Source organism: Alligator mississippiensis, chromosome 5, assembly GCF_030867095.1.
Source record: "Alligator mississippiensis isolate rAllMis1 chromosome 5, rAllMis1, whole genome shotgun sequence".
NCBI lineage: Eukaryota > Metazoa > Chordata > Crocodylia > Alligatoridae > Alligator > Alligator mississippiensis.
In genome coordinates this window covers 174,568,116-174,593,441 of record NC_081828.1, presented here as the reverse complement: position 1 = coordinate 174,593,441, position 25,326 = coordinate 174,568,116, and the positions used below count along the sequence as shown (strand labels likewise).

The window sequence follows — 25,326 nt, the reverse complement described above, 5'->3', positions numbered from 1 at the left end:
CCCTGCTGAACAACAACAAGGCACATTGCCCAAAGACACCAAAAGCATCCCAATCTGCCATAGGTAAAGCAGGAGGACAAGAGCTGTCAATGCCCTGCTGCTGCAAAGCTGTTAAAAATGCATTTGAGAGATCTAGGGAAGAGGGTACTGCAGAGGAAGGCAAAAACCCCCCACAGTCTGTACCAGTCTCACAATCGGATCAAATTCCTTCCTGATACCAGATATGGTGATTAGTATGACCCTGAATAGAAGGGCAAGGCCCTCTGTTTTTATATTCAAGCAGGAGTGCTAGCACATCCCAGTCAAAATCTCCAGCCATGGCTGCAGCAAGATTGTGAAGCTCTGCTCTATTTTTCTGTTTCTAAGAATGGTCCTCTCTGCTATCTATCTCCTCTGGACTTCACTGAGTTTTCCTAGTGATCTACTGCAGGGAGAAGGGTTCCCAAACTTCCAAATGGTGCTTTTTGCAGAGTACCTCAGACATTAGCTGTACTTTCATATTCATTTCACATACAGATTCACCACTAAATCCTTCTCAACTTGGAACTATTTTAGGACTTTGATAGCATCTTAAAGCATCTGGAAAGCTCATTGAAACTGTTTCATAGAAATTGCATGAACTCTATAGTACTTGGCAGTGAGTGTGCAGCAGGACACTGGGGTCCACCTGTCCCTTTAAGTATGCAAGTAGCCAGAAAGGCAGCTTGCAGGTGGCAGAGGGGGCAGATTGGAGAATCACCTGACCAGCAGAAGGCTGGGATGGAGCTATATAAGTCTAAGGTCTCAGTTGGCCAAGCAGTTCAGCCTTGGGAGCCAAGCAGTGAGGCACTCCTGGCAACAGGGTTCCTGAAAGTGCAATGAATGGGGTAAGCTACTCTGCAAATCTGGGAGCAGGGAAAGCTTACCTGGACTGCAGATGACTGAGTTTTACAGACAAGGGGCCTTTATTTTTGTTACACAACTCAGAGAGAGTTGGGGTGTTGTTTTCCAGACACTGAGATACTTTTATTTAGTGCACTGGTAGTTTAGCTTGGAGTCCTACTATGGCTGACTCTAGGCCTACCCTGAGAACCAGTAGCCCAGCATGGGCTAAGAGTCAGGTTCAACACAGAGTGGGGCACAGTGAAATGCTAATACTCAGACCAGTGGGTTCAGAAGCTTAGAGAAGGACTGACAGTTAGACTAAAGGGTTCACAAGCCCAAGAAGGGCTGTGAGCTGGACCAGAGAGTCTGAGAGCCCAGAGAAGGGGTAGAAGTTGGATAAGAGGGCCCCTGAGCCCAGAGAGAGGTGGCTGAGTGTGGGACCAGAGTCCAAGCACCCAGACAAGGTATGCATGTCGGACCAGGGGTTCTGCGGGCCCCAAGAGGGGTCTGAGTATTAAGCCTGAGAGCCCCGGAACTGGCTGCGTGTGTGACCTGAGGGTCCTGGAGCCCGGAGGTGGTTTGTGCAGATGACCAGGAGTCTGAGGGACCAGGGAGAGGGGCTGAAAGTAGTGAGCAGGCCAGAAAGGGGCTAAGTAGAAAGATCATCAGATGACATAATTGAATAATAACACCTACGAGGCTTGGAGCATGGAGGGAAGAACAGAGCCACACAATTGTCACTTAAATGTTACAGGTGCCCTGAAGAGGCATGGACAGGCTGAGAAGACCTATTGGGCCTGAGAGTTGAGTTGAGACAAGTGGGAGTCCAAGAGGGACTGGTGGCAACTTGTACTGATGCTGACTCACTCTACGGCCCATGGGCAGCCTCCTTTATTTAACCCTTAAATAAGAACAAGGCACAGCAGGTGAGTGATTAAATGAGGTTTACCTTAAGGACTGAGCCAGACAGGGGCCACATAGCCACCAGGGGGTGTCAAGGCCATCCGTGTGGCACAGACTTGCCACAGAGAGCATCAACTGGGCAATGCTGGTTCCTTCAAAGGAAGGAACAAGACATGTAAGCCTGACCCACAGCTAGTGGAATCCATTCCTTCCTGGAGAAACAGGACTCCTCTATCAGTGCAACATGCACTGAGGGTAGGATCAACCTTAAGGTCAAAATATTGGTCAACTTATTCATAATATTCCAACCTCAGACAAGTGGGAGCTACACTAGGACATGACTGGTAATCTTTTAATCTCCAAATTGAAGAAAACCACTAACCTAACTTTAAACAAGAAGGTATTAGCATTATGGCATCAGTGAACTTGGAAGAGTTCACGTGAAAAGTTACCTATGTTTTGTAAAAACAGCAAGATGATTTGAAAATTAAATCTACATGGCCCACTTATTATCCTAACCATACAATATTTGCCCTTCAGAGTACTGTGGTCTCTTTCATAAAGACAGTAGAAGCATCTATTTCACCACATCTTCCATGAGCCTGTTCCTCATAGATTGAATTTTATTGCAAGGAACCAGAGTCAGGGCTTTCAACAACACAGATATTCAAGTGAATCAATTTATTTTCAAAGAAAATTTCAAAGTTTTCTATAGACAGAGCATACAAGAACCTGTTCACCTGACTTGCAGACCTCAGCCCAAATCCACTTCAAATGCCTGCCAGATCTGCTTCAATTCTTCATGGGTGACAGCAATAAATGACTATCTTTAAAACACCTAAAGTTCAATTCTTCAATCTAAAAACATTGAATTAATATTACTGAGTAACCAACATTTCCTTCTTTTCATTATGCCTGTTGTAAAGTTGTAATTCTTCAGCCTGGTTTTAGGATATCCATGATTTTCTTGGTTCTTTAAAGGAGATTTCACCATATTGCTTTGTCCCCGTCCTAAGAGTGATTAGGCGTAAATGCAGTTTTGAAGTTTTGCCAATTATGTAATTCATGCACCCTGCAGAGCCTTGGAAACTGGCCCACGGGCTAGAAAATTTGAAAAAGAGTTGGAAAACTTGGTGGTAGGGGAGCAGTGGCAGTTAATAGTGCCACATTTCCTTGTTGTCAAAAACCTAAGCCCTGTGTGGTGAGTCAGAGCCAGGCCATGACCTTTCTCCTTCATGGCCAGGTCAGAACCAGGCCACACCCTCTTCCCTTTGTGTGATCAGGTTGGGGCCAGGTCACACTCCCTTCACTGTTGCCCTTGGGCCTGGGCCACACCCCTTTCTCTCTGCCCAGTCAGTTTGGGGCTGGGCCATGCCTTCTTCCTTTGCATAGCTAGTTTGGGGCTAGGTCATGTTCCCTTACCCCTGCAGGGCTGGGCCATGCGCCCTTTTCTCTTTAAGGGCTGGATCAGGGCTGGGTCATGCCCCTCACCATGCAGGGCTGGGCTGGGGCCAAGCCAAGCCTCCTTGTCCTGCATAGCTGGATCAGGCCTGGCCACACACCCCCTGCCACCCCCCTTCCCCCCCCCCGGATAGGGCCCTGCGGTGCCTGCCCTGAGTGCTGGATTGGGTGCACTGGCCAGATACAGCCCAGAAAGGGACTGTGCACTGTCTGTCTTGCTTGCAAGACAAAGAAGTTGAGCACCACTGACATTGCCTCTTTTGAACTGGCAATGAGGTTTTGCTGAAGAATGGAAGTGGAAAAGAGAAACTTTTTTTTTAGATGGATAGAAAGTATTTCCTTTGTGGTTTGCTCCAAGTCCAAGTATACTCTGAATGAGAAATGGGTTTTAAGTCTATTAGCCTTAGGTCAAAAGTGTAATGTCAGATATTTTAATCTTACTTATGGGGATTTAAAACAAAAATAGTTTGAAGGACTGCAATGCTGTCTTCTCAATGGATCAAGTTACACCAACCAGACAAAGCATTCAGTAAGATCACTTCTACAACTATCACAATACATAAAGCACTTCCTGAAGCCTTGGGGTGGGAATCATGTGGTTTTAAGCTATTACATTAGCAATAAGATCCCTGAAGATCTGCTCTGTTTGACAGAACTAAAAAACATTCCATCAGCCAATGCAGTTCAGCTCCCCACACAATATCACACTGTATTAACAAACAGACTCTAATCTTGCAAAATGAACAAAGAAAAAGTTTCCATTTTATTTCTCCTAGGCCACTAACAGTTCTTACAATTAAGATGTGATCATTGTGCCATAAATTGTGCCCTACCGCATGTTCAAGGAATTAATGGTGCAACAAAATGGGAAAACAGCCACAAAAATATTCCATAAAGGACGTGTAACATTTTTGTGGCTTGTTCCCATTTCACCTTAACTGAATGTTTGGCAGAGCTGGTTCAAGCTTCCACTGCAGTTCTGGGGCTGGGACCAAGAGCTGATTGTCCCAATCCCAGACTGCACAGAAGTCTAGAACTGGCTCTAGTGTGATTCCAGAGTTGGAACCAATGATCAACTGATTGTTGGTTTCACCCCTGAGACCACATGGGGGGTTTAAACCACCGTAGTGCAGTCCCAGGGATCAATAATCATCTGGTTGTTGGTCCCAGTTAGCTTCACCTCAGTCCCTGGAAATATCATGGAGCAAATCCTCAAGCAATCCATTTCTAAGCACTTGGAGGAGAAAAAAGAGTCGTGGTGGATGGGTCGGTCTCGACCTGGAAGGGTGTGGGCAGTGGGGTCCCGCAGGGCTCGGTCCTTGGACCGATACTCTTTAATGTCTTCATCAGTGACTTGGACGAGGGAGTCAAATGTACTCTGTCCAAGTTTGCAGATGACACAAAGCTATGGGGAGATGTGGACACGCCGGAGGGCAGGGAACAGCTGCAGGCAGACCTGGATAGGTTGGACAAGTGGGCAGAAAACAACAGGATGCAGTTCAACAAGGAGAAATGCAAAGTGCTGCACCTAGGGAGGAAAAATGTCCAGCACACCTACAGCCTAGGGAATGACCTGCTGGGTGGCACAGAGATGGAAAGGGATCTTGGAGTCCTAGTGGACTCCAAGATGAACATGAGCCGGCAGTGTGATGAAGCCATCAGAAAAGCCAATGGCACTTTATCGTGCATCAGCAGATGCATGACGAATAGGTCCAAGGAGGTGATACTTCCCCTCTATAGGGTGCTGGTCAGACCGCAGTTGGAGTACTGCGTGCAATTCTGGGCGCCACACTTCAAGAAGGATGCGGATAACCTGGAGAGGGTCCAGAGAAGGGCAACTCGTATGGTCAAGGGCCTGCAGACCAAGCCCTACGAGGAGAGACTAGAGAAACTGGACCTTTTCAGCCTCCACAAGAGAAGGTTGAGAGGCAACCTTGTGGCTGCCTATAAGTTCATCACGGGGGCACAGAAGGGAATTGGTGAGTATTTATTCACCAAGGCGCCCCCGGGGGTTACAAGGAACAATGGCCACAAGCTAGCAGAGAGCAGATTTAGATTGGACATTAGGAAGAACTTCTTCACAGTTCAAGTGGCCAAGGTCTGGAACGGGCTCCCAAGGGAGGTGGTGCTCTCCCCTACCCTGGGGGTCTTCAAGAGGAGGTTAGATGAGTATCTAGCTGGGGTCATCTAGACCCAGCACTCTTTCCTGCTTATGCAGGGGGTCGGACTCGATGATCTATTGAGGTCCCTTCCAACCCTAACATCTATGAATCTATGAATCTATGGAGGAGAAAAAGGTGATTAGGAACAGTCAGCATGGATTCACCAGGGGCAAGTCATGCTTGACCACTGTAATAACCTTCTATGACAAGGTGAGTGCCTCTGCAGATGTGGTATACCTTGATTTTAGCAAAGCTTTTGATACAGTCTCCTACAACATTCTTGCAGGCAAGCTAAGGAAATACAGGTTGGATGAATGGACTGTAAGGTGGATAGAAAACTGACTAGAACATCAGGAGAGTAGTAACCAATGACTTGATGTTGAGTTGGCAGCCAGTATCAAGTGGAGTGCCCCAGGGGTCAGTCCTGGGGCTGGTTTTGTTCAATGTCTTCATCAACGACCTGAAAGATAGGATACAGTGCACCCTCAGGAAGTTTGCAGATGACACCAAGCTGGAGGGAGTAGTTACATATGTAGAGCTAGGATTCAGTGTGACCTAGACAAATTGTTTTGGCCCAATCCTCCAATCTCATGAGGTTCAACAAGGACATGTGTAAAGACCTGCACTTAGGATAGAACAATCCCATGCACCAGTACTAGGGGCGGGGGACTGACTGGTCCCCCACTACAGAAAGGGAGTGGACAAATTGTAGAGAGTCCAGTGGAGGGCAACAAAAATGGTGAGGGGGCTGGGAAACCATGACTTCTGAGGACAGGCTGAAGGAATTGGGCTTATTTAGTCTAGAGAAGAGAACACTGAGGGGGGATTTAAAAGCAGACTCCAACTACCTGAAGGGTGGTTCAAAGGGGGATGGAGGTAGACTGTTGTCAGTGCTGGCAGGTGAAAGAACAAGGAACAACAGTCTCAAATTGTAGCAAGGGAAGTTTTGGTTAGATATTAGAAATCATTTTCTCAGCAGGAGGGTAGTAAAATACTGGAACAGGTGACCCAGAGAGGTTGTGGAATCTCCATCCTTAGTGGTTTTCAAAATCAGCTAGACAAAACTTTGGCTGCAATGATCTAGTTGGGGATGGTCCTGCTTTGAGTAGAGGTTGACTACATGACCTCCTGAAGTCCCTTCCAACCCTAATTTTCTATGATTCTGAGACTACTAGGGTTCAACCAGGTTTCAGGTATCCATTTTTCAACTGGCTGGTGCAGGGGGAACCTGGAATCCCCAAATCCCCAAATTACAGGTCCTGCTATCCACATATGGCATCCCAGGAGGCATGATTTTTGGGATTGGGGATCAGATCCCATTGCACCATTAAATTAATGTGTGCCAGGAGCCATAAAAAGTTTTTGAGATGTAATATTTTGTATTTTATCTCTCTTCTCTACCAGGAATTTTCCTTTGATTCTTCTAATTTTCCAAGAATGATATCTAAACAAGAAGATTTCCACATATGATAAGTAACTTACTTACCTGAAATTATCATGGGCACCCCTGTTGCAGGCTTTGTTTTCCTACAGAAGATCATGATCCTGATGCAATATTGTCACCTTTCAGTCACAGAATCATAGAAAATTAGGGTTGGAAGAGACTTCAAGAGGTCATCTTGTCCAACACCCCACTCAAAGCAGAACCATTCCCAATCATCTCATTCAAGCCTTTATCTAACCTGGCCTTAAAAACCTCCAAGGATGGAGATTCCATAACCTCTCTGGATAATCCCCAAACATGTGGGGATCCCCAATCTGACAGCATGTGATCTGTACATCACAGCAGTGTGCTATACAACTTCACAAACAGGGAGGAATTAATATGTGAATTTCTTAGCCAGAACACAGATTCTCAGCCTGGCCATTTTTACTGGAGACAAGTCATAGTAGTTCAAGAAAACAATGGGAGTTTGACAATGACTACTTTCAGTGATCTGACATACTACTGAGAGTCTGTGTCTGTTGAGAAGTGGAAAATAAGACAAATGTATTTGTCCTTCATAAACATTTTTATGTTTTGTACTTGATCATGTAGTTGCTCCTTGGTAAATAATTTCCTAACAATGGGTTTTACTACAGAAGTAGAAGCAAAAGGGAAATTGCAGGAATCTTTTAAAAAGTACACTGTGGTTTAATTAGTAGGCCGAAGTAGTAATGTAGAGAAATTAGCACCATGGGTAGCATCCCAATGAGTGCATACCTTCTATAATGAAAAATAAAGGTATTTTTCTGCCCAGTGTCAGGAAATGTTGAGAGACAGGGGCAATCTCCTGCTCTAAGGGAAGTACAATCTCTTTGAGACTTGTTTCTTGTGCCAGTGAAATGAAATGTGTCCCACTGACAGGGATACAGCTGACAGCTGTCACCGGTGTGTCAATTCTGCCTTGAGCCAATGCAGACAATAACATGGACCAGGACACCACCTTCTTTCTGCCCTCTGCCTAGCAGTTCTGCTTTTGTAAACAAACCCTGCAGAGCTTTGAGGTTGTTTCATCATAATCTGGGCCACAGTGGCTAGTAACCAGCATCCTATGAGAAAGATATTGTGATATCCTAAATCAAAAACTCCAAAGCTGAGATGGTTTGTCTTGTAGCTTATTTGAAATGTATTTTTCTTCTTTGGTTTCCTAATTAGGAATGAGAATCAATTTGTGCAGAAAAACAAACTTATGAGGTTAATGACAGCTCTAGCTCCTATTAAGCAAGCTGATGCAACTCAGCACTATTAATTTCATAATATTTGCTATGTGAGGAAAAAAAGGCACCACAAAGTCATGCTGCTCTTCTATGACTTGTAGAGGCTAATTAAATCAGGCTAGTTGTCATTTGGGGGGTAGCACTTGGAAAAGTGTAGGAGTCCTGAATTCATCAGACTCTGCTCAAATGGTTGTCTTTGGATACCAGCCTAGGAGCAAGATAAGAAAACTAATGGGATTTGAAAATCTCATTTTTATATTTTCAGAGTGATTATTCTAGGGCATTTGCAAAATCAGGGCCCAGCTTTTCTGCTTAGGCTTTAAAATGAGAAAGATAAGAAAAGACAGTCCAGTCTTCTTCTCTGTTGCACTTGGAACCTCACTGGAATACCATAGAGAAATATTTCCTCCTTTGGTTTGCAGTAGTTGGGAATCCTGTGAAAATGGCACACACAGCCCCTTTCAGAGGAAGGCAGTGCCATGTTATTCTGCAGCACATCCTCCCTCCATCAATTTAAGAGATGAGTGTTGCTACACCTTGAAGGGAATCCTACACATTTATTGTCAGTTAATAGTAATAAGTCTGTGAGTCTGATGCTGGGTCAAATAGAGAGATGCAAAGCACCTCCAAATGAAAATATCAAAGACAGCATCTGGTCTAGGAAGAAGGAAGTAGTACTAGGAAGAAGGAACAGTAGTTCCAGGATGGAAGAGTTTGGAGAGGCACCAAGAAATCATGTTTGCATTACAAAAGTGCAGACACAGCAGGTCTGTGAATAGTTGTTTTAATAAAGAGTCAGCTTAGTTTCATAAGAATGAAGTGCTCTTATGTTATTTCCATGTATAGAATCTAATGTAGTACAAGAAACAATCCCTAGAGTCCAGGAAACGTACTTCCTAATATATCCTTTGAGTGATCATTGGTTTCAATAAATATAGGCATAGAAGAATGAGAAAAACTATACAATGGGTTTTATTCTGGAGCAGTGCACACATTCTGCAGTTCCTGTCTGGCTAGAACTGACTAACTCCTAGCTAGCTGCTCCCTGATGAACCATCTCTCAATTCCAAAATTCTCCAGTCTCCTGTTAGGGAGCATCTATAAACTATAACTTCTTCCCTCTTTACAAAAATAAAAAAACATAAAAATCAGTTACCACCCATCTATAGACGAAAGGTTACTTTCACATCACTCTGGAGTGACTGAGTTTGTACTACTCACTTTCCTATTCCCCTTTTTCTGTAGCTCTTTTAATAAGTCTCTGTGACTCTTTCAGAAAGTTCTGCTTTCTTCTCAGACCTATGAAGTATCAGATCCTTTCTTGAAAGGCAGTGTCTGCAATGCCACAGATAATCCTGTCTCTAATCAGAGATTCTGTCAAGTTCCCCAAACCATGGTTAACTATACTTTCTCCTGTTGTTTCTTTGCACATAAAAGCTGTGCCTGTCAAGAGTCTTATTCTTTTTTGTTATGTAGTACTCAAATTTGGTGGTCCTGAGTATGACTATAAACTACATGGGTGCCTGTACATGAGTATGGAGGTTCAAGCATCCCCCACTGCTGTTTTTAAGCACGGGGATCCTGATACATGAGATACAGCAGCACTTTAATTAGAGCAGCTCTGAGCTCCTCTATCCTCTTGCCTGGATGTACACTTGGAAGGTCTTGGTGACTAGACCTCCTGATCACCATGATCCAGAGGACTGATGGTTGCCAGCTACTCAAACTTGGACTGTAATTTACTTAACTGCATATTTAGGCCTTCTTCAAAGGTAGAGGTTTTAATTTCTCAAAGTTCTGCCAGCCTACAGAAAGAAAAATTAAAAGAGGTGCAAAAGAGGTTTCTTTTGCAGTGATAAACAGCAAGTGCTTCTTCTCCCACAACATGCAAGAACAGTGAGGATTTGACTTTGTCATTTTTCTTTTCTGTCCCTGTGGCTGCTAGGTACCATTCAAACCTTTGTCTGAATATCCTAGTTTTCTGTTATATTGCCCAGGAACAGAAGGACAAATGGAGGTTGCAAATCTTCCTTGACTAACTGTTCTTAGACTACATTTGTGCAGTCAGGTCACTTATAGATGCTCTTGTCCTTCCATGTGGCTCCACTTGCTCTCATCATCCAACTTCTTTTTCAGTTTAAAACTCAAATTCTTTCAGGTTCTTTTTCATTCACCACTTCTGAAACCACATAGTGATCACCGGGTTCAGGAACTGCAGGCATCCATGAATGAGAACTATACAACTATACAACAGAGAATTATACAACAGGTTTTATTTTGGAACAGCATACAAGCTCTATAGTCTTTGTCTGGTTCTGACTAACTCCTAACTAGCTGCTACCTGAGGGACCATCTCCCAATTCCCAAATCCCTCTGTCTCCTCTTAAGAAGCATCTATAGATTATAACTTCCATATCCCCATCTTTGCTGCATGCAACAGACACTGTAGAGAGCAGGTTTGAGTCTACTTAGGCAAACACAAACCACGATTAACAAAAATGTTGCCATTTCTCTTCAATTGGACAAAGTGGACTATCTGAAACAATTACACTTTTGTTTGTTTGTAATTCTTCAAGGTTCTGTCAGGTTACAGAAGGAAAACTGAAAAGAGCTACAAAGTTTCTTTTGCAGTGATAACAAAAAAGATAGCATTTACCTTCTGAAAAGAGCTACAACTATTTTTGCTTCTGTGGTGTTGCCTCCCTCTTATTTTCCTGGCTCTTCTTCCCCTGAAATGATAAGGAACAGCCAACTGCACCTTAGTCCCATAAATCATATAACTATTTCTCTTCCCACTTTCCTGTGATATATTGTTCTTCTCTCTCTCTCTCCCCCCAAATTTATACACATAATAAGAAAAATATCATTTGAGCTGATCTATGATGGTTCCTTTTTAATGAGTAAATGGTGAGATTATTTATGTTAGTCTATTCATCACATTTTTGGTATATTATTTATATCACAGTTTTTTTTTTCTCTTGAGAACTGCTGAAAGCTTTGATGCTCTCCCTTCCCTTTCCATTGAGGGCACTAATAATGGAAGAAGGAAAAAGGTATGTGTTTTTTCCTGGAAGATCAATACTTTCCACTTGGTGCTTGGACATGGATACATCTCTTCTCACTGAGGTTGTGTATGCATAAACTAGCCCAATCTGGTCTGTTCCAAACTACTGTCCTCATAAAATGGGCAAAGATAAAGTGACTGGTACTGATGTGCATACTGCTGGCAAATGACACACTGGCTGCTATCCTTGAAGTCCCCTGTAGTGTCATGGCCCAGTGCTTTCATGAGCTCCCACTCAAGTGCTATGCCTCTGCACTGTCCATTGCCTTGGTCTCTGTCACATAGGAACAAAGCTCAACATTTTCCCTTCACAACATGCCAAGGGTATTGAGTAACCGGGGAAAAGGTAGTCTACAAAAGATGAAGGGATCATATATGAGTCTCAGGAAAGAGGAACCTATCACTACCATATTTATTTGAATTGAAGGTGATCCTAATTTAAGATGACCCCCACCAATAATTAGATTCTATATATGGAAAATATATAAGTTAATGATAATTTTCCATGTATAGAATCTAATTATTTGAGGATCATTTTTAACTCATCCCCTCAACTGCTGCAGGGGGGCAGGTAGTTTGGGGAGGTCAAGGAATTTGCCTCCTGCTTGTGCTTTTCCCCTTTCCTTCTCTGCCTCTGCTTTCTTCCCTTCCCCTGGAGTCTGTTTCCTCCCTTTTCCCTCCCCCTAGTCTGTTTTCCCCCTCCCCTTCCTACCCCAACCTCTATTCCCCACTTTCCCCTTGCTCTGTACTAGCAGGTTCCATCCCTGCTCTAGGCTGGCACATTGAGAACGACTACAGCCAAGCCCCCAGAGCAGCCATGTGAGCTACACACTGCTGCTGCGGGTTTGGCTGGGGCCGTGTTCAGTGCCCCATGCTGTAGTGTGGCTGGCTGGCATGGAGTAAGGGTAAAGGGGGGAGGGGAGGGAGAGAGGCAGGGAGGGAAGCAGAGGCTGTGTGTGTGTGGGGGGGGTGACGAGGGGAAAGAGGTTGCAGGGGAGAAATGACAGTGCAGAGGCAGCAGGTGGCAGGTGAGGGGAGGTAGGCAGCAGCTGTGGCTATGGCCCCAATCCTGGTAGGGACTGGAGCCCAAGCTGCAGCAGCAGTCTGGTCCCGTCCCCTCCTACCATTCTTCTATGCGATTCTAGGATGACGGTTTTCTCCCCCATATTAATTGGAGGAAAAACACCTTGTGTTAGAATTGAGTAAATGCAGTGTGTTCTCTCTTGGTACAATCATGTGCTATAAAATATAGTACAGGAAACCCTCAGTATTTGCAGGTTTCAAATATTTGCGAATGCTGAACCTGCATTTTAAATACACTTTAAACACTTACTGGAGTTCCTTGGGAGCTCCGCGCTTGCTGCTGTGGGGCTCCCGCCACCCCCCAGCCATCAGGGGCACTGCGTTCATGAATGCAGTGCCCTATTCACGGATTTCTCCATTTGCAGGGATCACGGGAACGTATGCCCAGCAAACAGTGAGGGTCACCTGTAAAAGCTCTCAAAATGTTTCTGAAAGGGCTTGAAATTACTCAGGATTAGTGACCTGTGGTCAAATTCATCCCCCGCATACAAACATTAACATGTTTGTATACAAGCCATTTATTTTTATACTCCTCAGCCATTTCTATTCATGCTCAATGGGTATGAGTGCCCTGTGGTATCTGACAAGTTATTAAGTTTCTCATTAGTAGTGATATCTCTCTAGACAACAGTTGTATTTTATCCACATACCTCCATCAATATTCACCATCATAATTACCAGGTTCATGAAATAAGAATCAAATGATTGAAAGCAAAGGCCTATCTATATTTTTCAGACTTTTTAATAGAAAAAGTACAACAATTTATTATTTACAATAAGTATACTTTGGAGGGTTGTTGTTATCACAATTTATGAAATAATACACACTTTATCTCTAAAATCAGTGTTAGAAATAGTTAAATTAATACAACTATTACTTTAGTCACAATGTGAAACAGAAATGAACTGAGATTGCATTTTTCAGTGTCTTTCTCTCTCTCACACACACACACACACACATCGACTTCAGTGTATCTGATTGTCCATTGATATGTTGTTCTTCTTTTTCTCCACATACTTGGAAATCTGGGTCTGCAACTTTATTCTCTTCCATAAATTAAGATCCAAATAAATTCAAGAATAAAAATAGAATTAAATAACACAAAATAAAAAAAGATAGAAAGAAATGACCAAAATAATAAAAAATATTTAAGGAGGAGTTTTCACTTACTATTTTAGACTGATGGAGTGATCCTTATGTAGGTTTAAATCAGGGCTAATACATCCCTAGGCAGGGTGTAATAGATTATCTCCAGACATAAGTGATGAATTGGAATTTAATATCTTCATTTAAAAGGCCTTGAAGGATCAAAAGGTGACTGTTGTGTTAGGAATTTATTTCTTTGTCTCTGGCCCTTTTCTCTTCCTCTCAGCATCCATTATATATGAAAGAATTATCTTTTCTTTCTTGATGATGGCATCTTCCATTGGTTTGTTGACTTCTTCATAAATTTAGCAAAGGTATAAGTAGGTTTTCCATGACATCACAAGTTTTAAACCTACTCTGAGATTTTAGGCAGTAAAAATACATGAGGAATGAGGTGGAATTGCATTTATTTAAAAAATATTTTTCTGTATTGCATAAAAATAACATCAACTTCACATCTGTGGCCATTAATAAAGGATAGCTAGGTCATCTGATACTCTCCTTCATACATTAATATTTCTGGATACTTCTGATGAATGAGGTTCACAAACCCATGCATATGTCAAGCTGGGAAGATCCACAAAAGGATAAATGCAGGAAACTACAAAAAGTCAGATGCAATCTACTTAAAATGGACTTCAAAAATGCAAGGTACAACAGAGTAGACAGAGGAAGATACTTGCTTTTCTAGACTACATTAATGTAAAATTTGTAAAGAAATCTATTTGATATAATTTAAACATAAATCCATCAATCTTCAAAAGATTTTAATTTTTTGATGAGAACTTAGAGCATTTTCTTTTGGGAGCCACACATCTATAGCCAATGGTATCAGAAAAATAGAATAAGTAGAATTTCCTAGAACTTATGCAGGGTTTCTTTATCTACATATTTCAAAGGGCTTTGCAAACATCAAAGCACTGTTATCTTCTTTTATAAATACATGGACATGGAGATACTAAGGGATCAAGCTACTTTGTCCACCCTTACCCAATGAATTAGTAACATAACTAGGAAGATAACTTAGGTTTTCTGGCTCCCAATTTTTTGTCTTAGCTACTAAATAGCATTTCAGTGCTGGATCAAGCAGCAGAAGAATCTGCTGCCGATCTCACTGAATGAGATCATTATCCATCAAAGCCATTAAAGTATGCTTATATACTTTGCTGAACCTCAGTCTACCAATATACATGTATTCAATAGGAGCAATGAAAACCTTAGAAATATACTGGCCAGAGGGCTGTGCAAAATTTCACCTGGTGCTTCGTTTCAATGCGTTTCAAGCTCAAAATGGTGAAATCAAAATGAAACAAAAGCCTTTGAAACAGCTTTGAAATGAAACAGGGGCACCTGAAACACTTCAAAAGTTATGAAACATTTAGAGAGTTTCAAAGCCAGCCTTACCTGGCTTCAGCCCGCAACCCCAGGAGCAGTCTGGCACAGCCCCCGCAGCCCTCCCAGGGGTTTGGGCAAGCCCCGATCTGCCTGTCAGATGACAGGAGGCTGGTGCTGCTAGTTGGGACCAGCGCTGGGTGCAGCCCGTATCAGGAAGATCGGTGCTGTTGCTGGCCCCAGCCATTCTTCCTGGAGCTGGGTGCGGAATAGCCTATGGGTGAAACATTGAAACAGCATCAAAACAGTGAAACAGTTTCAATGAAATGAAATGGAACAGTGCTTTCAAAAGAAAATGAAACTCGAAACAAAACACTGTTCCATCGAAACAGAAGTTGAAGAGGAATGATGCTGTCTTGTATGGCCCTACTGGCCAGGTAAATTCTTTTATACAATGTTTCTTTTTTTAAGTTTGATTCATTGTTAAAAAACACTATATTAAGATATTAAGGTCCCAATACTGCAAGGTCTTTACATAGCCAGAATAACATTTATATGGAATACCAGTGATGCCAACAGTATCTATGTATGGCATCCCAATAGCTTTCACCACCATGATAACTAAGATAAAGATGCTCAGCTTTCATTGATGATGTGTTTCCATTCATGGGACCTATGCCAGCTTACACCAAAACATCCTGGCCAATTGATGTCAATGGGAGCATTGCCATCAGCACCAACAAGGCCTCCAAAAAAGGATCTGCCCCAGAGGAGTAATCTATGGGTCTCTCATATCTACTTTATAAACAATTCTTAATGAACAAGCATTCATGCTGTGGCCTCATTATTTATTAAAAAGCACTTCATTCAAGATAATTTACCTCTTCTGTTAAGAAATGTCATTCTTAACCTCAAGGTAATTATTCCTATTTAAATTTCAGCGGGTCCATGTATTAATAGTCTGTTCATTATGTGCAAGCTCTTCATTTCAAATATCAAGTATTTTATCATAGTTTTTGCATAAGATGGAAACATATGATGATATGCAGCAAGACGGAATGAAATGTGTGAATTTTCCCATTCTTTTAATCTCCAGGTGGCCCCTGGAGCTGATTGCATTTTTTGTAGTCTATTCCTATTTTAATTATCTTGATTAGCCAATAGCATGTTTCAAAGATGCATTTGTGAAAGTAATATCATATGATAGCATTTAATTGTGTTTTGAAGTGTAGAGCCAGGTAACTGATTAGGCCATAATTTTAAAGATCCTAGTAGAAGACAAACTGATAGAAGTTATGACATAACTAGAGATTATGGGCCTGACACTTATTTCATATCTGTTCACACAAGTGAAACATCCTCAAACTCAGTGGAATTATGAATATGAATGGGATCAGCGTCAAACTGTATTCAAAGTGGATTTCATGAATGTTTATCAGTAGATGGATTAACAGAATTTGCAGAAAAATTCAGGAACTCTTAGACACCCTTGGGAAGAAGTGGTGCAGAAAATGAACTGAACTAATACCTTCTAGTGAGAAGAATTTGATTAACAGTCTGCTCTGGAATTAAACAATGATAATTTGTGATGGACATGACTTACCAGATCCTGAACCCTGGTTCAGCATTGCACAGTGCTTGGAATTTCAAAAGAGTGGGCCTTTTAATAGATTCTCCTTGCTTGTGCAGAGCCACTTTTTTCCCTGCTTTCACCCTTACATAGAAAGCAGTGAAAGGGAGGCATATGCCTAACCATTATCTTTCAGGAGCTATTGTTAGGAAATTTAAAGTTAGAGTACCTTTAAACTAATTCCATTTTATGTTGGGAATAGGATTGTAAGCCAGGTTGAGGGAGACAAAATAATGGTTTAGCACCATCTTTGCTCTCTCTGCCTCAAAATGTAATCTAGGATCTGAACTCGCATCTAAAAAGCAGAATACTTTTCAAAGATTAGGGCATAGACAGGAAAGCACAACTATTCAATGTGCAGCATTTTCCTGGACATTATTTTTTCAACTACAGAAAAAGAAATTACTATCCATTTAATTCCAAATGAGAACTTATCCATGGCCACTCTAAGTACATGGAATATGTATTTTAGATGTTTTAAAAATCTTTATATGTTGCATTTTTCTGTCCCTTGCTTACAGACTCACATACTACTACGGGATGCATAAGGTTATTCATATTATCACATAATTCATGTCAGGTACTTCAGTTCAACAGATTGTACAAATTCTCTCTCAGCATTCCACATGATGCCAATAAAATTATTTTTATATAAAGCCTCATACTCCTCTTGCCAAATTCTGGGATTTTTATTGTGCAAAATTCCCAGAGAGGTCAAAGAAAGATTTGCTTGAATAATGCTCACAGAACTTGGCCCCATAATTTTGGCCTGTTCTGTAAAACTATCATTTAACAATGTTTCCACAGTGGAATTTTGAAGCTATGCTTTGTGAAGGAAAGGTTTCATGCAATACTTACGGGATCCCTTTTTACAAGGCCTGGATTAGGCACTACCACAATAAGATGGGCGATTGTAAACACAGAGTTAAGCACATAAGAGAAAAATAAATTCTTATGCAGTGTTATCCTTTGACAGCTGAGGCTCCTGAAAAATATGTAGCACAAGTTGTAAATTAGTGTTTTTATTCTGATGTCACTTTAATGTGCACATTCTGGCAACTATTTCTCAAGAATGCCATTTGGCAAGAGGTAGTCAGAAAACACATGCCTAACATTACAGCCGTGAGACGCAACAATTTTTTATTTCCCTATTTACACCTGTTTAGAACCACCTGCTTCCCAGGCCATATTGTAAGGGCCTATTGGCTCAAATTCTGAACTGTAGAAGGTTGTTTTGCTGGGTTTTTTTTCCCACAGGAACAGAACTGTTAAGTAGTGAAGCAGAACCCTGATAATTATTTCAGATGTGCATGAACACAAATGTTGAATGGCAGGAATGCTGCATTTGTTCTCCAAAAGTTAAATATCTCAAATATTCAGATGAAAATTATTTGATGCTTTTGGCATTAGTGATGAGTCAGAATGGGAATCTTGAACTGGAATCTCCTTAATTTTCAGGGAGATTTAGTTTTGCATCCTGCATGCTTTTTATTCCAGCGTATCTCCTAAACCAGAAAGAGACCTATTTTCCTGTTCAGATGTGGTCAAAATCTTAAATAAATTGCTGATGAATTTTGTAGGCTTCCTAACTCTTGAGGTAAAAATCCCACAAGAATAACTCAAAAATGTCTGTGTTCTTGAATCATTACCCTAGCCATGATTTTAGCTTCAAACCTGATCTCTAGCTTAAATCTAATTTATTTCTTAATCCAACCACTACCACCTCAGATCACCTGCAAAGATGATGAGGGATAGAGAAAATGTGGAATATTTTTCAACAAGAACACCTGGTACATACCCTACTGTAGTTGAACCAACCCTTCCTTATGCGCTAGCAGCCTTTTGCAACTTGAACTTAATGTAAGCTGGCATTTTAACTTTGCTGCTGTCTGTGCTGTATGTATGTACACATGCAACAGGCAAGGATTTCTTAGGGTGATATCTTTTATTGGACCAACTGTGTAGCACAGGTAGGCAAACTTTCAAATGCAAGACATGCTCCGTTAGGTCTGACCAGAAGATCCAAGCACAGCATAGTAAAGGTCAGTAGTGGGAAGGGGTGAGAAAAATTCCCAAGGGTAGCAGACCCACAGGGCATGTATACATGCTCTGTAGGAGCGGTGGGGGTACTTTAATTAGAACAGCTTTTACAGCTTTTGGAGCTGCTCTAATTAAAGCACCCAGAGCATCTCATGTAACAGCGTCCCCACCAGAGGAAGACTAAGGTACATTGGGGACCCAGGCAAACACAAAATTGGATGTCCCCTTCACCCACAGGAACTGGGCTGCAGGGGTGGGGAGAGTGGTCCCTCCCCCTCCTGGTGCTGGCAGGGGAGGCTGGGTGGACCCTGCCAGGCTGAGGGTGTTGGGGCACTGCCTGCCTCTTCTCCCTGATCCACGCTCCACCTCGCCTGCTATGGCTGAACGTACACACACACATGCACATACACAGGTGCACACACAGACAGGTGTACACTCTACTCTCACTCTGCATGTGGACACACAGATGCAAACACACTCTCCCTGCCATGAACAAACACATATGCACACAGACAGACAGACACATACTTTTCCCTCACAGGATGTCCTTCCTGCCCCACTCAATTACTCTGAGGCGGCCCCCCCCGCCACAATGGATCCATCTAGCTCCCTGCCCTGGCCCCTATTAGACTTACCTGCAGGGAGCGGCTGCCCAGCTGTCGTGTGTGGCTGCACAGATACACAGGGCTGGGCCAGGAGTGCCACGCTGCACCACTCCACACTGTGCCTCTGAGTGGGTGGTGGCGGTGCTGGGAAGGGTGGCTACGGGGAGGCTAAGATGAATTTTGTGGGGGCTATAGTCCCCCAAGGCCTCCCCCAGCACCACTGCCCACTCACCTGAAGAGGCACACTGCAGTGCTCCTGGCCCTTCCTGGCCCTGGCCACCCCCTGCCAGGCAAGATGCAGCATTCGCGGCCTGGCCTGGCCCCACCTCCTTGGTGGAGGGCCCATGCTTCCAGCTCCCAGGGAAGCAAATGCAAAAGCTGTGATTTTAAACTTGGTGCCATTTTTCTAACTCCCCAGGAGGGGGACAAAAATGGTGCTGAGTTTAAAACCACAGCTTTCACTTCTCTGCTGAGGATCCCTGGGGAATCAAATTGGTAGTGCCCTCTGAGCCCAGGCCCAGCTGGCCCATTTTTTAATGTGCCTATGGTCCCTGTGCTTAAAAATAGTGGCAGGGGTACTTTATCTAAAGCTCCCTGAATGAGCTTTAGATAAAGTGCCCCTGCTGCCATTTTTAAGCACAGGGATGCTGATATATGAGACATTGGAGGCTACTGGATCATGGTAATTACCACATTCCAGCAAACTTGATTAATCGAGTCTGCTCTGACATATTGGAGCAGCCTCACTGCTCCTGTATAGGTGCTCACAATTAACAGAAGAAAAGAAGCTGATTAGTAGGAGATCAAGGCCTATCAAAAGGGAGGGGGGGCATTCTCATCTTTCATGTGTGGAAAGGTAAAATACATGTCAGGTAAAATACAATGTGCTATAAAACCAGTAACAATGTTTAGGCCTTGGTGCTTAGTGTCCAGCCATCTTATGAATTTTTGTTTACAAGTTCACCTTTTAAAGGTGTTAGATTTCCCTTGGGCATGAAGATAGTGAGGTCAAAGGTGGAATGGTTGTTCTGTGAGAAATGTGATGCTAATGGGATGTGTTTCTGTCCTTTATATATTTTATGCAGTTTCCCCTCTCCATTCTCATCTATCCATTCTCCCACTAGCACAAATCTAAGTATCATATCTGTATCAGCTTCTCTCCTCTGGTGACATTTTCCCACTCATGCTTGCCTTCTTACCACTTCCACCTTCACTTCAGCACCAACTCTGTACCTCTTGTACCACTAGTCCTAACCTCATGCGCTTCACCACTCTCTCCTTCTCTTTCTGTCTGGAACCCACGTTCCCTCTTTACAATGACTGGAGCCATCTCTGATCTCTTAGTATTTCATTCCTGCAAATTCTTAGCTCTCAGGGGGCATGTCTACATGTGCGCATTTACTGTGTAGTAACCAAAATTACTGTTCAGTCCAGGCTACATCTACACATGCACTCCTGTACTGCACAGTAAATATGGTGACTTACACCAACTTGAGCATAAATTTGACACCTGCATCCTGCAGGTATGAAATGTATGCCCAATTAGTTACAGTGTAGTAACACACGTGTAGACACCTTACTGAGCAGAAACACTGCGTAGGACTGACTTGGAACTAACTTTAGTCCCAAGTCAGTCCACACACAGCGTTAATGTGCTTTAACACCTGCACATGTAGACACTGGCCTATTCCTACTTATTGTGCAGTAACTTACTGCAGAGTAAATTTAAGCCAGCGTAAATGCACATGTAGACATGCCCAGAGAGACCTAGACCTCTTTGGCTGGAAATACTTTGACAGCTGCTTTCTTATGGAGACCTCACTTTCTCTGACATTCTGGATCAGACCATTTGTGTGTGATGTTAGGCTTCTCTTCTTCCATTCTTGGTGCTTCCAACCCTTTCCTACTTGCACATTTCAGCCTTGCTGCTTTTTTGAACTCTTTTCGTCACATATTACTGTCATCCACCATGCACCCATTTCTCCACATGGGCCTGCATTCCTAATTTTGACTCTTGTCTCTTTCTCCTCTCCTCACATTATTCCACAATCATTCTCAATTACTTCAACTTCCATGTTGATGACCCAAGCTGCTAACTGTGTATTTCTTTACATTCACCATTTCATTTGACCGCTACTGTCTACCCTTTTTAACTGCATTTATTTGAAGCCTGTTATCAATTTTAAGGTACGTAGCTTATATTTTACTGGATTCCTTGTGGTACATCTTTCTTATAATGTAGGAATCTACTGTAATTTTTATTTGCTGCCAAAATGCAAACTCTTGTCTTCAACTGACCAGTGAAACCAGATTCTGTCACCCATATGTTACATTTTCATAGAAGCACCTCCTTTCTTCCATGCTAACCCTCATTCGTAGGAGGAGCTCCCTGTAAACATGTTACTTCATTACTCTCCTTCAAACCTTTCTTTAAACTCTAATGTGCAATGCCTATAACACTTAGACCCCTAATGCAGTGACCCTATTGATTTATTATCCTAACAAATAGCAACTCATTGTTTCCTACTATTACCTATTCTGTCTATACTCCTGCATAGTATGTTACCAACTGATGGTTGTAGGGAGCAAGGACCATCATTTGTTCTATAATTATATAGTCTTTAACACAGTGGGGACCCAATTAGGATTAATAGGTGCTATCATATAACAATGAATAAACAAATATGTTAAAAATTCTGGGAATGCCACTTTCAGAAAGATTGTGTGACTTCAATCTGAGCAATATACTGACAGAAAAACAGATGCATCCTACAGTTTTGTGGGAAGAATGATAGCAGTGAAATAACTCTGAGGCAATGTGTTCCCCAAGCAGGACTATACTCATGTACCAGGACCTTTGGGGAAAAAGAGAGAGAAACTTACTTTTTATTTTCATGGAGCAATGGCACTGTTGCCAGCCTGACTGTCTTGGGCTGCTAAGGCTAGAGAATGTATTGTAATGCATTTGGTTTGCACAGGACTCAAACGTTACAACAGTCATTTTTTCAGGGTAAGAGGCCTCTTCCTCTGGGAGAGAAGTTAATCTAAACATATATGACCTTTCAAGTAATGCAGCTGCTGCAGCACCAATGACACCAGATAATGATGAATATTAATGTAGGGATGTAGGGAGATAATCTCTCTTGCAGTAAAAGACTGTATGTGTGAGATGAACCTGACATCATAAACCACAACATATGCAAGTTGTTATACCTAGTGCGTTAATCCCAAGGCTCTATTATATCACTCTAGTCTTCTGGTACTAATCTTTCTGTCCGCCTGTCCTTCTCTCTGGTATGGTTCAAATCATCTATCATTGTGATTGCCAAGGACTAGAAAATAATTAGAAGTTTTACACTGAGCATGCTCTAAAATCAGTTTCTTCTCATTTTGATTTTCCTTTTCTTTATGTTACTTTCATGATGCTTTGTTTTTCTAGTTCTTGTCTTTTTCTTTCATGCTCCCCTGTGATGGGTTAGTCATGGAAGGGGAAGCACAGAAGGAAGAGGGGAGAAAATGCAATTCTTGTTAGAAGGCCTTATTGAACAGACAGGGTTTTTTCCATTAGATGTGGACATGGTCAGGCTTATGCACTCAGGGAAGAAGCATATGTCAGACAGACTGATCCTGGCCTGTTTAGCTGAAACAGCTCAGTGGAGCACATTTTCTGTTTTGACTCATGGTTGGATGGGCAGTTTTAATGCATCCTGTTTTGAATCCCAAAAGGATTTATTATGTTTGTTCTCTCTGTCTCTTTCTCTTGTATGTATATAAATCATCTTGGGATTCAATGTGTGTGGGTGTATGCATATATATGTATGACAACTTTATGGCATTCTTTGCCACCATTTCCCTCACCATTACGGTATGTTCTTTGGGTTAGTCACAACCCTTTAGGATGTCTAGGATTCCCTTCTTGCAGCCCATTGCTTTTCCTGTGACTGATGAAATCTCTGTCTCTCATTTCTGAAGCCAGCACCTTCAACCTTGGCTGGTCCTGCAGTTGTCTCCATTTCCACCAGAAGCATGTCCCTTTGTCCTGGTCTAAGCTTTCTTTGCCTGTTGCATGTACCTAGACTTTGTGTTTTTAAAGCTCTGTATCAACATCTCATGTCTTTTTTCCTTTCCAGAAGAAATTACGTTCTTTCACGTTAGCCCTCTGCAAAGAAATTGGAGATAATTGTTTTTCTTTTCTGGGGTGTGTTTACTCCCAGACAAGATCTTATCTGAGCTGAGAGTCTTTAATGATCAGGTTTTTCAAACAGGTGCCCCACGTCATCCCTGTCTGAAATAAAAGGAATTGTGATATAAGGAGAGAGTGAAATTGGCCCTAGAATAAAATAAGGATGGGACAAGAAGGAACGGACTTAACTTGTAGCAAGGAGGATGGATGTTGGATATTTAGAAAAATCTAAGCATAAAAACTTTTATAACTAGAAGGTCATCTAGGGAGATTATGGAATCTTCCTCACTGGAGGTTTCTAAGAAGAGGTTGCGCAAACATCTGCTAGAAATGGTCGAGATGCACATTTCTCCCTAAATGTGCTTTGCCTTTCTACTTCAGCACATTTCATACAAGAATCCTGAAATACTTTACAAGCACTAATTAATCAATCTCAGAAAGTCTTTGTGAGAGAGTTAAATATACCTTTTTAAGTTTATCCTCTCATAGCAAGGCAGAAAAGCTAAATGACTTACGTAAGGTCATAACGTAGATCAGTCAAAGGACTCTTATTAGAAACCAGGAATCCAAATGCCCAGTTTCTTGTTCTAAGAACCGGATGTATTGTTTCTTCTCTTATTATCTTGATGAATTTTATGGTATTTTTATAATTGTCCTATCATCACAAAAAGTAAACAAGCAACAGCAAAAGAGCCCTGGATAATCAAATATGACTGTATAACTACAGTGGAAGTCATAAACATGTCAACATTTGTTAATGGTAATCACTTAATATCTAGAAATAGCTATTCTAAGAGAAGGCAAAATTGTAATGATGCCAGGTACCATTATGAAATAACTCTTAGTCAATACTGACTTTTTAATGATGATTGACAATTTGATCCTATGAGTGGGGTAATATGACATTAACAAGTAATTGTAGCATTGTGCTCAACAAGTACAGTAAATATTTAATGTGAACAAATCAATTATTTGTCCTTTGGGCAATGTCAAGTGGAACATTAAGAGAGTACTTTCTTCAGAGGAAAGATGGTATATTCAGTGTGATTAAAAGGCCATTTTAAAATAATGTTTATAGTTTTACTTGTTATTGTTTAAATTTTCATGTTGTTCCTTTTTCCACATTTAAATTAGTCCTTTTTAAAAATTCTGACTTTACTGTCCCCCCCCCAATTTTTCTTTGTTTGGAATGGAGGAATTAATTTATGATTAACAACTTAAATCTATATAGCATCCCATTATATCAAAATATCTTTAGTTTTGCATTCAGCATGAAATGGAGAACAGATCATATCTGTGCTTCCATCCCTCAGCACACAAAGAGGTCAAAACACCAGTTTAAATTATTAGCCAGAGATCTCCCTACTGTGTATGAATCCCAAATGAAATACCTAGGTGGCATAATGGGCTTTACAAAACACAGTCTCCTCTCTTTTGCTAGAGTAAGTGTTTAGAGATGTGGTAGTACTGACATAGTATACTTATTACTCCTACTTCCTAGCTGGCAATAGCCCCTTGGGGACTGTGACAGCTAGGCATAGTATAATATAATCCTAAACCTAAGATTTATGTAAACTAGTTCCCTGCTGTCATGCAGAACAGAGGAATTCAAAGGTGATTTAAAAGAAGCTATTGTTGTGGGCCAGTGTTTACACAGGAACTACTGTTGCAGAACTGAAAACAATGATTAAGTTGAATCTCCAGTGTTTGAAGAGATGGGGGCTATTGCTTTAATGGAAAAGGTAGACAAATCTGTAGTTTGATTTTGAAAGGCTTCCTCATCTTCACAGTGTAATAGGCTTACATTAGATCAAAATTTAGAGCCTAGAATTTTTATTCTTTCTTTTAGCTCCAATAATTTCCACTCACTAAACCAAATATTCACATGGTTAATTTTTGCACAAGCCTACAAAGGTCATAGCAGATTTTTATATCCTACTATTCATAAGAACATAGGACTGGAATAGATCTCCTGGGCTGTTGTATCTAATCCCCTGTGTTTGTAAATAGTTGTTAACCCAAGGAATACCTATAACTGCCACTTCAGATCCTCACATTCAGCTACCAGGCATGACACCCACAGATCCAACAGGGAAACAGTTGGTTATTATAAACCCAGAAGACCCTAAAAAATAAGACCATGCCCATGCTA

At 41.8% G+C, this 25,326-nt stretch overlaps 1 protein-coding gene across 3 annotated transcripts in view; it reads right to left on the bottom strand.

Annotated features, from left to right (window-relative positions):
• The window catches only part of CALCR (calcitonin receptor), a 321,285-nt gene that overhangs the window by 73,831 nt on the left and 222,128 nt on the right, over positions 1-25,326 (bottom strand). For all 3 annotated transcript variants that reach the window (XM_019498115.2, XM_019498116.2, XM_006267472.4), the window contains one exon: positions 17,205-17,331. In XM_019498115.2, the coding sequence (XP_019353660.1) occupies positions 17,205-17,331 (127 nt within the window). The remainder of the gene's footprint in view (positions 1-17,204; positions 17,332-25,326) is intronic.